The sequence below is a fragment of the Phocoena phocoena genome, chromosome 10, assembly GCF_963924675.1.
Source record: "Phocoena phocoena chromosome 10, mPhoPho1.1, whole genome shotgun sequence".
NCBI classification, from domain to species: domain Eukaryota; kingdom Metazoa; phylum Chordata; class Mammalia; order Artiodactyla; family Phocoenidae; genus Phocoena; species Phocoena phocoena.
This window is the reverse complement of record NC_089228.1, coordinates 91,517,044-91,529,908: the sequence shown is the minus strand read 5'-3', so window position 1 is coordinate 91,529,908 and position 12,865 is coordinate 91,517,044. Positions and strand designations below refer to the sequence as shown.

The 12,865-nt window shown below is 43.8% G+C and overlaps 1 protein-coding gene across 1 annotated transcript in view; it reads right to left on the bottom strand.

Annotated features, from left to right (window-relative positions):
* Positions 1-11,839, bottom strand: part of KIF13A (kinesin family member 13A) — a 215,293-nt gene extending 203,454 nt beyond the window's left edge. The window contains exons 1-2 of the mRNA XM_065886006.1: positions 11,785-11,839; positions 11,427-11,517 (exon numbers count right to left, since the gene is read on the bottom strand). Of these exons, the coding sequence (XP_065742078.1) occupies positions 11,427-11,517; positions 11,785-11,839 (146 nt within the window). The remainder of the gene's footprint in view (positions 1-11,426; positions 11,518-11,784) is intronic.
* Positions 11,840-12,865: the final 1,026 nt, after the last annotated feature.

The window sequence follows — 12,865 nt, the reverse complement described above, 5'->3', positions numbered from 1 at the left end:
ATTAACAATCTAAATAGAAGTCATTAAAGATAGAGAACAAAAGACACAACAAAACAAAAAACGCTAACAGTTTGTTATCCAAGTTTAAAAAGAGCAGTTACAAGTTCAGCTCTACATCTTGACATATTCTCTGCTGAGCTGTGCTTATAGATAGGTGGGCACACAAAGCATCAATTCTGAGGACTTGTTTTATTAAACTACAAAGTGTTTAAAGGCTTATTAATCTGCTCAACAAACTACATGAGGGTTTACTGCATGACCCTTCCAAAATTGGGGATAAATCTACTCGATATTGCAATGGAATGCCTGAGCAGTTCATGGTTTTGCCCTTTCTGATTTTCCCCTGAGGCTCCCGGCTTGAGATACATGAATAGTTGTGGTCATTCATGGTGGGTGTACAGTCTAGGGAGTGTCTCTTCAAGACAACACAAAGAGCCAACAACAAAGGGTAAAGCTTCCCTTTCCTCAAAGCCTTCCTTCCTGTTCCCTGTCTTTTAAAAAAAACAAGGCTCCAAACTTCTTCCCTCAAGGCAACGGCACACAGATGCTTTCCTCACACCTCTTCTAACAGTAGCAAAGCTCATCACACCTACAGACCAGACTCTAAATGGTCAGAGAGAAATCAGTAACTCCACTCTGCTTTCAAAAGAATGGGTAAGAGGACACAAACCCGAAAGGAAACACTCTCACTCTCTCCTCCCTTTCTCTCTTTCCCCCTTTCTTTCTCTCTCTCTCTCTTTCTTACTAAACAGAATTCATCTCACAGTTGAAGATAAGAAATATTGGGAATTAACCACACTTTTGGTTAGGTTATAACAGAACCCTCAGAAACAAAACAAACTGCCCAAGTAAGTTTTAGGCTAACAGCTCTGGAAATGTCATTTCTCCACCCCCATACATACAGACTTATCACATAAAACAGCTGTATGCCTGCAAGACCAGCTTAAAAATCACTGGTTCCCCAAGAGAACACAACTGTACAAGATAAAAACTAATTGAAAGGACCAAATCAGAAGATTTGTAATGCCCTGTAGGCACGTATAAAAGCTGCTGTCCTAGCTGAGACAGGAGGCATGTAGAAATGTCTGTAAGGAACCCAGGCTCCCCAGCTAGCTGATAATGGCTTCAGCTACCTGGAGCTAGTGGCTGTCTTATTTCACTTGACACCTTCAATTCTCGCATCAGCTACTGCAGGCAAACAGAGCCTCCCAAGAACAGTGACCCTTCCTCCCCAGTTTCCCTCACACTCTGACAAGAAGTAAATTACAACCCAACCCATTTCAGCCCCTGTAAGTGTTACCTATCACTCTATTTGATTCAACTCTACACGTAAGTATAGTTGGGATAAATCTAAATTTTAGAGCTTAAAAAACCTTACCGGTTACCTAGTTTAGCCCGCAGTTTGACATATGATGAAGTGTTCATGGCTAGCTCAAGGATACAGACCACGTTAGTGGCAGGACCCTGCAGCATCCAGTCTTCCCATCCAGTCATCACACCGTCCTGAGCCTCCACACAGATGGGGTCCCTAGGGCTCTGCAATGGTTCAGGAGTTGAGGTTGGGACTGCCACATAGTTCCAGGGCCTGAAGCAGGGAATTGTGGTCCACAGGCCATTAGAAAGCTGAGAAACCTGTGCTTCCCAAGAAGTCAGGTGGAGGAGTCAGCTGAAGGATAGGCAAGTACCCTGCGTCCAGATAATCGAGGTAATTCCTTCCCCCTCTGCCACAATTTAAGGAAAAACAAATAAGAAGAGGTATTTTGATTAAATACACCTGGCTAGAGAATAGGAGGCTCTTCTCAAATGGGAGAGAATTTATTTGTGAGGCTTAACTTTCATAATAATACGAAGACCCTATTAAAGTTCCATAAGTCGCCTTAATAAGGTAAATATTTAGGCTGATTTTATGAGGCTTTCACACTTTAGTTTTGAGAACGTTAATGGTTATGAGAATTTGCATACATGATCACAATCAGGATGGTAAAATAAACCAAAGGACAAGCTGTGAAACTGGGCTTTAAAACCTGCTTTATTAAACTAGATCAGTGTGTGTCAACCTTCACTACACATGAGAATCAACTACCAACCATGTGTGTTAACCACCTCCGACATCCAACCCGGTCAAGCCCTCCGATGACTACACCCTCAGACTTCTAGTCTTCAAGATGAGACCCCAGACAATGAGAAGCAGAGACAAGTCATATCTACTTTGTCCAAATTCCTGACCCACAGAGGCCACGGGCATTAAAAAATGGTGGTTTCAGACCACTAACTTTAGGGATGATTTGTTAAACAACAATCCTAACTGGGACATCCGGAAAGCGGCTAAAAATCCCAATGCCTAAGGTGCACTACAGCCCAATTAAGCCAGAAACTCTGGGGGTAGGACCCACGAATCGATTTTTAAAGCCCCCCAGGTGATTCTAATGTGCAACCAAGGTTTAGAACCATGTCCGGACCCCTACTGTCCAATACAGTAGCCATCTGCAGTTTAAATTTAAACTAACGAAAATGAAGTAAAATTTAAAATTCAGTTATTTGGTTGCACTAGCCACATTTCAAGTGCTCAGTAATCATGCATGGCCAGTGGTTACCATATTGGACAGCAGATGTGTAGAACATTTCCATCATCACAGAAAATTCTATTGGACAGTCCTGGTCTAAAGCAGTGATTCTCAAAGCTTGGTCCGGAGCTAACAGCATCAGCATCACCTGGGAACTTGTTAGAAATGCAAATTCTCAAGCCAAGCTACTGGATCAGAACCTTTTGGGTGGGACTGTTTTTTTCTTTTTTTGACATTTATTTATTTGGCTGCATCAGATCTTAGTTGCAGCACGTGGGCTCTTCATTGTGGCATGCGGGCTTCTTCTCTAGTTGTGGCACACGGGCTCAGTAGTTGCGGCAGGAGGGCACAGTAGTTGCAGCATGTGAGCTTAGTTGCCCCATGCCATGTGAGATGTTAGTTCCCTGACCAGGGATTGAATCCGCATCCCCTTCATTGGAATACAGATTCTTAACCACTGGACCACCAGGGAAGTCCCCTGATGCACTCTTAAGTGTGAGAACCCCTGGGTTGTTACTGTCCACACAAAATCATTTTTTCCATGACCTAGCTCATACTTAAATCTGAAAATTATCAACTTTAACTCCACTATAATAGAAGGGAATAGTTCATGTTGTCATGCAATTTCAAAGATGTATTTTTGTAGTAGCAAGCTTGCTTGGGAAGAAATGCCTTGCAATTAGCAAAGGATTCTTTAAAAGTTCCTCGAAGATGCTCTCAGTTATTTACAATCATTAAGAGGAACAACTTTCAGGTCCAGAAATATAGAAATATGGTTTAAAATTATGAAACTCAACAAACTACTCAATTATTATAATTATGAAAACTATGTTGCATGACAAAATATAAATGCGAGAAAAGCAAAACACAAAATTGTAATTACAAATATTTATATTATATGGACAAGGACAAAATGAAGAAAGGGGAAAAACAAGAATAATGGATTTGTTAGGTTTGCCCAGACAATGACACCTTCCCCCGCCCCCACCCCCCCTTTTAAATTTCTGTCATGCTTCTTATAAAACATTTTAGAGTATCTAAGGAAGCAATCTTTTTAAAAGATACAATTGCGCTTTGACATGAAAAGTTTATTTCAAGAATGATTTGGTAAAACAGTTCTACTGCTTCATCAATGATTCACTGAATTGTTCATCTCGTAGTAAAATGAAATCAAGACTGCATTCAAGCAAAAGATGAGGCTTGGACTGGTTGTCCACCTAATTCTGAGAGTCTCCAAGAATTTCTCCTCTCTACTTTTCTTTTTTTAACCTTAGATCTTACAATCAAATATAAGAATTACCCATTTTTACAATAAAATTTTAGAGATGTGAAAACTTGACATTTTTCCCATGCTTATTTAGTTTCCACATAGTTGTTGGGTGGTAAAATGCCAAATAAACTAATTTTCCAAGGAAGAATTTCTCATATTTTCTTCTTATATTTGCAAATCTAAATTCCCAGAAATACTGTGTAATCTTTGAAAAGATAACTCTTGAATCCCATATAAATCAACTCTTGATTGTTTTAATGTGAATTTTAGCATACTTCCTTTATTGACAGCTGTGTTGTTAGTAAACTTCATTTCCTATGTTGTGAAGGTACAAAGTTCTCTTTCTGAGCGTTTCTATATGTCTTGTTGGTTTCTCTGTTTCATTTGCCAGTAATGTTCTCCAAACTCCTTTAAACTCTAAATAGCTCCAGGGAAGATTTGAGAAAGGGTAACTGTAGTTGAATAACTGAGAGACCTTGATGTCTTCAGAAAGCTTACTATCTGTGAAAGACTTTTTCTTATAAAGTTCTTTTTTTTTTTAATTATTTTTGTCTGTGTTGGGTCTTCGTTGCTACACGCAGGTTTTCTCTAGTTGCGGTGAGCAGGGGCTACTCTTTGCTGCGGTGCACGAGCTTCTCACTGCGGTGGCTTCTCTGGTTGTGGAGCACAGGCTCCAGGCATGCAGGCTTCAGTAGTTGTGGTGCGTGGGCTCAGGAGTTGTGGCTCGCAGGCTCTAGAGTACAGGCTCAGTGGTTGTGCCACACGGGCTTAGTTGCTCTACAGCATGTGGGATCTTCCCAGACCAGGGCTTGAACCTGTGTCCCCTACACTGGCAGGCGGATTCTTAACCACTGTGCCACCAGGGAAGACCTATAAATTTCTTTAAAATATGAGTGCACAGCATGTGTAATTTTATTGAAAATTGGAAACAATCCAAGTTATCCACTTATCTCTAACTAGATTTTGCCAGAAGAAGCCAAGTGGTAGGATGATAAACTGGCCAGTTTGGTATCATTTTGAAAAATTTCCCCAGCCCAACAAGCATACATATTTTAAAATTAATGATGACAAAAAAGAAAAATCTCCTAACTAAAATTTTTGCAATAGTGATACAAAAACAGGCTTTTTCTTATTTTTCCAGCTTTTGTACTGACTACACTGATTATCTTCATTAATGTAGGTAGCTAAGAGTTGTATAAGGCAGCTACTACCTTTAATTCTAGCATTTACACGTGCTCTTAAGAAAAAGAAAAGCATTTTTATTTCTATTGTTGGAAGCTAAAAAGAAAAGGGAGTTGACAGAACCGTTTATTAATAATCATTTTTTTTAAAACAACAAAGAGAATTTACAAAATGCTTTCTGTGTGCTGGGCATTCTTGAATCTAGGCCCTAAGAACACAAAGATAAATCATATATAGTCCTTGTCCTAGAGAAAGCCCAAAATCTATACATTTGAGATTCAACATAAAAGACAGACACCAACACCAACAAAACTATGCACTTAAAAAAAAAAAAAGACCGACTATATAGAGGAAACTATCATTAGTGTCCTCAGAAGGACACAAAAAATGCCACAACCAGAAAAGCAGCATAGGATGCTATTTTAAAAACAAACAAAAAAAGACTAGAAGAGTTCTTGGAAATGAAAAATATGATAAAAATTAAACATAGGGTTGAAAGATAAAGTGGATGAAATCTCCCAGAAGGTTGAATAAAAACAAGAGATAAAAAGTAGAAAGGAGGGCTTCCCTGGTGGCGCAGTGGTTGAGGGTCCGCCTGCCGATGCAGGGGACACAGGTTCGTGCCCCGGTCCGGGAGGATCCCACATGCCGTGGAGCGGCTGGGCCCGTGAGCCATGGCAGCTGGGCCTGCGCGTCCGGAGCCTGTGCTCCGCAACAGGAGAGGCAACAGCAGTGAGAGGCCTGTGTACCGCAAAAAAAAAAAAAAAAAAAAAAAAAAAGTAGAAAGGAAAAATAAAGTAATTAGAGGACCAGTTCAGGAAACCCCATGTCCAAATAAGTGTTCCAGAAAAGAACTGAGTAAATTTTTAAAAGTGTTTGCTAATGAATTAATTCAATAATTTTTTTTTCAGAACTGAAGGATGCAAGTTTCCAGGTCCAAAAGGCCCACCATTGTGATTTCACAAAAATGGGGAAGAAAATATTCTATAGGATTCCAGAAAGGGAAAATCTAGGTCACGTTTAAAGGATTAGAAATCCAAATAGCTTTGGACTTCTCAAGAGAAACATTGGAAGCTAGAAGACATTAAAGCAACAATATCTTCAAAATAGAATTTGATACCCATCCAAACTATTAACGAGGTAAGTGGGTGGAATGAAGATATTTTCATGGTTTTAAAAACCCTTACTTCCCAAACATTCTTTCTCAGGAAGCTACCAAAGGATATGCTCTACAAAATTGAGACAGTAAACCAAGAAAGAAAAAGGAAACAGAAAAACAGATTCCACACACAAGAGAAATAAAAGGAATTCTCAGAATGATGTGACAGGAACCCCAGGATGACAGCTACATCAGGCAGAGGTGGTTACCAGTTCATAAAGGAACATGTTAGAGGAGCAACTAAGGAACATGCCGCGGAGCAACTAAGCCCGTGTGCCACAACTACTGAGCCTGCGCTCTAGAGCCCTCGAGCCACAACTACTGAAGACTGCGCGCCATGAGCCGGTGCTCCACAATGAGAAAAGCCACCTCAATGAGAAGCCCATACGGCACAATGAAGAGTAGGCCCTGCTCGCCACAACTAGAGAAAGCCCACGCAGCAACAAAGACCCAATGCAGCCAAAAATAAATAAATAAAAATAAAGTTCCCTTTAAAAAAAAAAGGTGGTAGAAAATAACAGAGACATTGCACTTAGTAAATTTTTTCATGAACCTTCATATACGTACACACAACAGTGCATAATGTAAAATGTATGTTTAACTGTGAACAAAATAATTTTAAAATTACTATCTATACAGCATTATAATTACTTTTAGTCCTGTTTTTTAAAGTGAGAGATGACAATCTATCTTTATTGTAAAGCAAAGAAATGGAAAACGTTGACAGCTAATGAAAATATTCCATTGTGACACTCCTTAAAATGCCACTGATATCATGCATGAAGAATGCTCACTCCTATATTACTGAAATCTAAATACTCTGCTTTCTTACAATCAACTTTGTAATATTTGAACCAGAGAGAAGAGTAACAACACAGAAAACACAATAAAACTCAAAGTCAATCAGATAATGTGGAATATTACTGCTTCTTAGGTGATGGATCTTTTTCATTTTATATGATTTTAACTAATTTTTAAATTTCCGGTCTACGGATATACTCGAGCAGAAGGAACCATCCTAGACGACTTTGGAATAGCAGTGGAAGCCAGCCTGGTGGAAGAAACGATCAAAAACTTGCAACATATAATGCATAAACTAGAAAGTATAGATGCAGTCGACCAAGATGTAGTTTTCTTCCACTGACCCACCCTCATATACTTTAAAAGCTACACTGCCCACCTTGCAGTATGGAAAAATTGGGCAAGTTAAAACTTTGATGCTCTTTTACTAAAACCCTAAATTTAGTCCAATTTTTCTTTTAACTTAGCTAGGTTATACTGATATATGCACATTGCTTTGGATGCTTACCCTACAATTCACTTACTTTAAAATGATTTAAAATAAGAACAAAAACGTCTGCAGAAAGCAAGTTCCATTATACTCTCATGATAAAGCTTCACTTCTTAAATGTTATAAAGATCAGATTCATATACACATGGGTATGTATATTTTTAAAACCACTACTACCACCCATACAGGATATTAAAAAAATTTTTTAAATATGAAGGAGTCAATATACTGGTATTTAATTATAGAAAAGATATTTGTGGAAATATATATATATATAAAATGTGTGTGTGTGTATTTGAAAATATGCATGAGAAGTTAATGACCGTGGTTACTTTTTGGACAGGTGAAGGGATGGGAAGAGTAGGGATGACAACCAGGGTGAGAGGAAGGCTTTGCACTGTACATCTGCTTCTACTTTGATTTTAAAACTATTACCGGGCTTCCCTGGTGGTGCAGTGGTTGAGAGTCCGCCTGCCAATGCAGGTGACGCAGGTTCGTGCCCTGGGCCGGGAAGATCCTGCATGCCGCGGAGCGGCTGGGGCCATGAGCCATGGCCGCTGAGCCTGCACGTCCCGAGCCTGTGCTCCGTAACGGGAGAGGCCACGACAGTGAGAGGGCCGCGTACCGCAAAAAAAAAAACTATTACCTATTTTGGCAAATTGGGGGTTCTCATTCTATTCTCCCTTCATGAATTGCCTCGCTTCCGCACCCTATTCCACATCCTGCACGCACGCACACACAATCACCCAGAAGTAATTTGAGGCAGGTATGCTTTCACTTTGACAAAAGACTTTCTCCCGATCTTGAAAAAGTGAACCTGTACTCTTAGCACCACGTGACAGGCACAAATGCCACCTGTCTTTGCAGGATGCCAGGACCCCGATTCACATCCACAGCCCCTCCTCAGCACACCCATCACACTGCAAACCATCACACTGCAGACATTTGCTGAGGGCCTGCTATGTGCCAGATGCTGTTTGGAAGCATGGGACACAAAAGTCAGTAGGACAAGGTACCTGCCTTCCCAGATCTCAAAGCCTCAAGGAGAGGAGAGGAGACAGAAGAGCAAACAGGTAATTTCCAAATGATACGGTATATATAGTGGGAAAAGTGTAATCTACATAATCTACCACATTATATTTTAATTATTTTTTCCCCTGTTTTCCCACGTCTCTCAAAGGTGAGAGTCTCTGGCGCAGGAAATGGGTCCGTAGTGATCTTTGTATCCCCTGAGCTAAGCATGGTACCAGCATGATCTGAACTTCATAAATGTGTCCTGCATGGTAATGCAATGGTATTTTAAGAAATACATTCATATATGTCTTAATGTTTCAGAATGGTGATTGATAAACACATCAACTATAACCTGGACCTCTGTGGTGTATTATGATCTTAGAATTTCAGAACCAAAACAAACATCTTTAACCTCAGAAGACCTGTGATCTTTTAGTCCTTAACATGTAGTTTTGGCTTTGATTCCATAAAGGGGGAAAATCATGAAACCTAAGCCTATCTGTTTCTTTTCCTGGAAACCAATGCACTCTTGTTTGTTTTTACTGGTAGGAGTGGAAGCTTTCACCCAGTAACTTAAAATTCCAACCATGGTTAATACATTAGTAATTTCTTGCAATATTGAGAAAAAAAGTGATTTTCAATTTGACACAGGTTTGCCAATATTAATTTAAAACTTCTTACACTTCAAACCTTGGACTTTTAGGTAAGAAAAATAATAGTCTTGCCTTGCTCTGAGCTCTATCCAAAACAAACGATAGAAATGAATTGCAAACAAAACATGAAGCGTCGTTGCAATTAATCAACCGAGAACCCAAGGGAGGAACTGTTTCTATTTTTAAGTGCACTGTTGCTTTAAGGGAAGACCCACTGGAGAAACATAAAACCAAGCTGCATAATGAAAATCAAAATGCATTTGGTGTCTCCCTCCTTGCAAAGACAGTAATCCTAACCTGCAAGCAGCACTGCTGTGTTCACTCCTCCCAGTTTGTCTGTAAACTGAATGACAGGTACCCAGGCAGAATCCCACAGAAAGGGCCCATCCACCACTCCAAGAATCATATCTGTCAGGAGGTCAGAACAAGAGAACACCCATGTTTCAGTGCTATTCTTATAGTTCCAGATAAGGGGCTATTCCAAGAAGCAAGCAGATGGATAAATCCCAAAGTCACCCTTCAAATCATTACTTAAAAGATGCTGATTAGTAACCGCAGTGGTGGCCCTAAAAATGATCAATTGATTATTCAACAGTTCCAACCGTCTACAGTTGTAATTTCTATCCAAATTCCACAACACTAAATCTGTGTCTGCCCACAAATGACAAAGCTTCATTTCATTAAATAGTAGCTAACAGTAACACTCCTGATGGTTAAGAGTGACAAGGAGCAGGTGTCAAACCAGCAAGGGAAACAGAAGCCACAGCTACAGAAAAGGAGTTAACATTCTACCTGTTTCCTAGACGGCTTTGAAGACCCTGACCCAGCAGAATTTTTTCTCAAACAATATTCAGGTTGGGGGGGGGAGGGAAATGTTGGTGAGGTGGGTGACTAATTTAATCTGTAAATATCTTAATTTACTCAATGAGTTTACTTACTATCACTAAGAAATACACAACTACATTGCTATAAATGTATCTAAAATCCTATAAATATCTAAAATGTATCTAAAAGTATTATTCAAGGATACATCCAGTGCTGAAAAGTATTTAACATATTTTAAGTACAACTTAGCTATCTACAATAGCATAACAATCTGCTACAGGAAGCAGAATGTTTGCACATTGGATAAAAATTTCTAGCCTCCGCACAAAAAGCAAAGAATCCCCAAACTTACCTCCTGATAATTTCTCCCCCCCAACTTAGTAAAACTATGCCTGAACACCGCGTGATTATAGAATGAAGGCAGTTGCTTCCTTTAGCAATAAAGCAACAAACCCTACTTCAGAGTCTCTCTTTAGTGAAAAAAATCTCTGAAGAACAACAACAAAAAAAAATCACTAAATTGTAACACATCAATCAACAGGTGACTTTTAGAAACACAAACTCTCGTCAGAGAGGAATTAATTTTGTCAGATCTCCCTGATTTCTCTTTCCTATTTTTACAAGCTACTGCATTGCTATACTAAATGAATTCCAACCGTTTTCTTCTCAGGGGCTTACCAAAAAAATGCCAAATATTCAAATTATTTTAGGGCATTTTCCCATACTGTTGCGTGGAATAGAGCAGAATTAATAAGGATCCAACAGTTACCACTTTTCAAATGCAAATGTTGCCATCTAGTAAATGCAGTCCCTTTTAAACATCCCCCCCAGTGTCTACACAGCTCCAGGCACTACTTTTGTTTCCCTGAAAATCGAAATTCGCGCATTACATTCAGGCATTATCTCAACTCAGCACCAACAAAAAAATAGATCTTACATGGTCCAGGCCTGAGCCTGCATCGTACAAAACTGTTCTGCTTTATTGTGCGGAGGTGTTCCCTCCCACCCCCCATTTTACACACAAAGTTCCTTAACAATTCTGCCAAGTAAAGCAAACAGTACAGTGGTGGAAAGAACCAGGGGCACTGGGTTCCACGAACTAGGCCCTGGGGTGGTCACTTGCTCGCCTCAGGCCTCAGTTTTCTCATCTGTAAAATGTGGCTATTGGACTAATCATCTCTAGGGTCCCATCCGGCCCCCTCGAAGCCGGCCGGGGACACAGCGGACTGGTCCTGGTTCAGGCCGGGGTGCCCTGCCTTGATGCCGCTCTAGATGGGAGGGGACAAGGGGGAGGGGGCCAGAAGGAGAGAGAGGAACTTGGACTTGCAACAGCTTCAGACAGGAGCGTGCTACAAACTTGAAGCCGTCCTCCTAACAATAGGCAAGAGCACTCCCATTTCCCTGGCTCAAACTTGCAGGAGGCAGCGGGGCTGCACCCTCCTGCCCGCCCTCTCGGCACCCGCTTTACCTTTCTCCCTGTTTGGTGTTAGAAGGAGGAGGGTGCAGGACCGTTTGATTCCCTTCCATCTCCACCACGCACTTGGTGTTCAGTTCCAGTTCTGAAAGCAAAAGGGAAAACGAACGTTGCCAAGCCGAGCATCCGTGCCCGCAGCCCGCCTCTGCGCGCCGCGCGGGACTCCCCCGGGAGGCGGCCGAGCCCGAAGCCGTGAGCCGGCGCACCGGGTCCCCGCGGCCGGTGCGGGCGCCGCCTCCGCCCCGGCGCTCCGGCTCCGCTCCCGCCGCTCCAGCCCCGCGGCCCCGCAGTTTCCAAAGTTGCCCCCGCCCTCATCCCGACCACAAACGAAAACGAGCGGAAAGCTCCTCACCTCGTCGGTTCAGGGGCCGGACCCGGACGGCAACTTTTACCTTGGTATCCGACATGTTGGCGGCGCCCGCTCGGCCCCAGGCGGCCCCTCACGCGCGGCGCCGCCGCCGCCGCAGCAGCCGCGCGCCCCCCGAGCGCGGCCGCCGCCGCTGCTCCGCCGTATGCTCCGTAAGGCAGCGCCGAGGCGCGCGGGCCATCCCGGGGGAGCGCGACGCGGGGCACGGCCGCGGCCCGGGGAGGGGCGGGCGCGCGGGCGGGCGCGCGGGGCGGGGCGCGGCGGCGGCGGCGGGCGGGGAGGAGGCCGCGCCGCCCGGGCCCAGGCGCCGCTCTACCCGCGCCGGCCCAGCCGACCGCAGAGCGCCGCGGCCCCTCGCGGCCGCCCCGGGCCCGGCCGCGCCGCCATCTTCCGCGCCTCGCCGCGCCGCGCCCCCGCGGCTCGGGGAGGCTCGGCCCGGCGGCGCGCGGCGCCCAGCGGAACCCGGAGGGGACGGCGAGCGGCGCGGCGCTGGGGGCCGCTGCAGTCCGGGGCGGGGCGCCCGGTTTCTCCGGGCCCGGCCTGCACCAGCGCCGGCGGGGACCCCACGGGTACCGCCTTGAACTCGAGTCACCTTGTGGGGCCGCTGTCACCGCAGCCCCAGAGCTCTTGGGCGTGCCGGGTGGGCAGGCCTTACCCACGGAATGAAATACGCCTCAACCGAAATGCCGGCACGCCGCCCCCTCCGCCCGCCCGCCCGGCACCGCACGGAGCGCGCAGCTGCATTTTCAGATGCGTGTGGTGAACCGAGGCTGGAAATCAATCTGTGCCTCTGCCACCGAAAGAGTGTGTGTTTGCAAAGACTGCTCTCGCTTCCTTCCCCTGCCCTTGCACTTTTCTTGCGGGAGAGCTGTCAAGTGGGCTGGAGGGTCATTCACTCTTACATAAGAATTTAATAGCCATGGATTCCGTCGTCCTGCCATAGGCCCACCTCGCTGCCAGGGCGGAACCGGGGGATCTGATTTCTTCTGTGCGGTTCAACAAGTGCTTCTTGGGCGCTTACTGGGAGCCGGGCATGTTGAAGCGTACCCAAGTCTAAAATCCCGAG